This window comes from Cyprinodon variegatus, unplaced genomic scaffold (genome assembly GCF_000732505.1).
Source record: "Cyprinodon variegatus isolate N-32 unplaced genomic scaffold, C_variegatus-1.0 Scaffold707, whole genome shotgun sequence".
NCBI classification, from domain to species: domain Eukaryota; kingdom Metazoa; phylum Chordata; class Actinopteri; order Cyprinodontiformes; family Cyprinodontidae; genus Cyprinodon; species Cyprinodon variegatus.
The window spans coordinates 367,812-369,719 of record NW_015151160.1 but is presented as its reverse complement, the minus strand read 5'-3'; the positions used below and the strand labels follow the sequence as shown (position 1 = coordinate 369,719).

The 1,908-nt window shown below is 35.5% G+C and overlaps 1 protein-coding gene across 1 annotated transcript in view; it reads right to left on the bottom strand.

The window, feature by feature from the left end:
- The window catches only part of LOC107097571 (5-hydroxytryptamine receptor 3A-like), an 8,706-nt gene that overhangs the window by 3,242 nt on the left and 3,556 nt on the right, over positions 1-1,908 (bottom strand). Inside the window, exons 7-8 of the mRNA XM_015394760.1 lie at positions 1,350-1,560; positions 453-662 (exon numbers count right to left, since the gene is read on the bottom strand). Coding sequence (XP_015250246.1) covers positions 453-662; positions 1,350-1,560 — 421 coding nt within the window. The remainder of the gene's footprint in view (positions 1-452; positions 663-1,349; positions 1,561-1,908) is intronic.

Below are 1,908 nucleotides of genomic sequence, written 5' to 3'. Positions count from 1 at the left end.
ATTATTAAAACTAATGTTTATCTTGATCCAGTGTCTCTTCTCCTTGGTCTACTTAATAAGCATATCCATGATTAAAACAAGAGTAAGTTGTATAATGTCCTGATTTTCTGTGCTCTTAATAATATTTTGTTACAATGAATTTCTAATATATCTCCTACTATTTTTGGGTGGAAGAATCTTATTTTGGAAGATATCCCTCTCTTGACTTTCTAACATGCCTCGTTCACTCTAAGACTGACGCTTTTGGACGCATGTTGAAGCCCTTTCATCCTATCTCAAACCTTTATTAATACTTAGATTTGGACTCTATAATGATGGAAATATGTATGTCCCCTATCTTATGTTACCTTTTTGTCTCCTCTGGACTGCACGCTCATCTTGTGTTCTCTGTTGTTGTTGTAGTTATTGAACAAAAATGAATAAATATATCTATTAAAAAAAAAGTGATTTACCTTTGTAAGATGGATTGAGGTGGACTGTTACTCTGTTGCTCTTTTTCTTGGGAGGAATACATACGATGATTGCAAGATAACGTAATACCAGCACACTGAGCCAGTGGGGCACGTCACTGTACTGGCTGGAGCTGTGCTGGATGTTTGTGATGAAGACGGTTTCTAGAAGACTGGCCACCATCAGAGCCAGAGTGATGGAGAAAAACACATCTGAAGGGAAAATCAGAGCATCCGACAATAAACTGAGGTGTCAATCAGACTTTATTTATCGTCAGGGAGTTAAATATATCCTGAGGTAAATATTCTATTTAAATTGAGGATACATTACACTTCTCTCTCTATGGTGGTACTCGTTTCCATTTAAGTCAGAATCTCTTTTAGGAAACAATGTTTAGACCACAGCCAGACCAACCTGCTGCTCATCTCGTGTACAGGATTCAAATTGTTGACCTGTTATGTTGATTCTAGAGGTGTGTCTTTTTAACGCAGAGTATGACTCAAGTTAGCAAAGTCCCAAACTATTTCCGCTAACTCAGAACTTCCAAATTATATTAAGTATTTCAATTTAATAAACGTGATGCTTGTTGGTTTCAGTAGAAACATGGATGAGTGATGATTTTGAGCCAACAGTCTTCTCAACATTAAGAAAGGAAGATAAACTATATCTGAATAGAGAAACAGCCTAATGCTCCTAACCTTGAACTAGATTCTCTCTCTGTCTCCTTTTAGTAACCTTTACCCTCTCATTGCAGTTTTCTTATATCACTGCTTGTACTCTACTTATCCAATATCTATGAGTTTGTTTTGCAGCTGCAGCTGAAGTTCAAATTTTAAAGTTACAATTTAGTTGAACCGTCAGAAGAAATGTTGACACACCAAATCAAAGGTTTCACATACTGATCAGAGGTGTTCTTTGTCCTGGTACCGGGAGCAAGTCATTCATAATAAGAAGGAAGACGGTGTAGCCGAGGATCAGGGTCATCTTGAAGGATGATCGGTCTACACTTTCAGGAGGCAGCATGAAGCTGAAGAGATCCACAGCAACAAGGAAGCAGCTGGGTACCAAAAGATTCACCACATAAAGGGTTGGTCTGCGGCGGAGGAACAGCTGTAGAAATACAAAAAGGTTACTAAATCACAGGGAAGCTAAACTATAATAAATTATACCATACTTCCCTACACTTTACGATTATAAACTACACAATACTATACCATGCTACAGTAAGCTATAGTACACTACACAACAATACATTATGCTTGACTACACTATACTATACTTTATTAAAGTAAACTATACTATACTATAAAATACTTTAATATATTATAATAAACTATAACATAATATATTAAACTAAACTATACTATACTATATTAAAATATACTATACTATATTATATTAAACTACACTTTATTAAACTATAGTATACTACACTAAAATACACTGCACTGCACAACA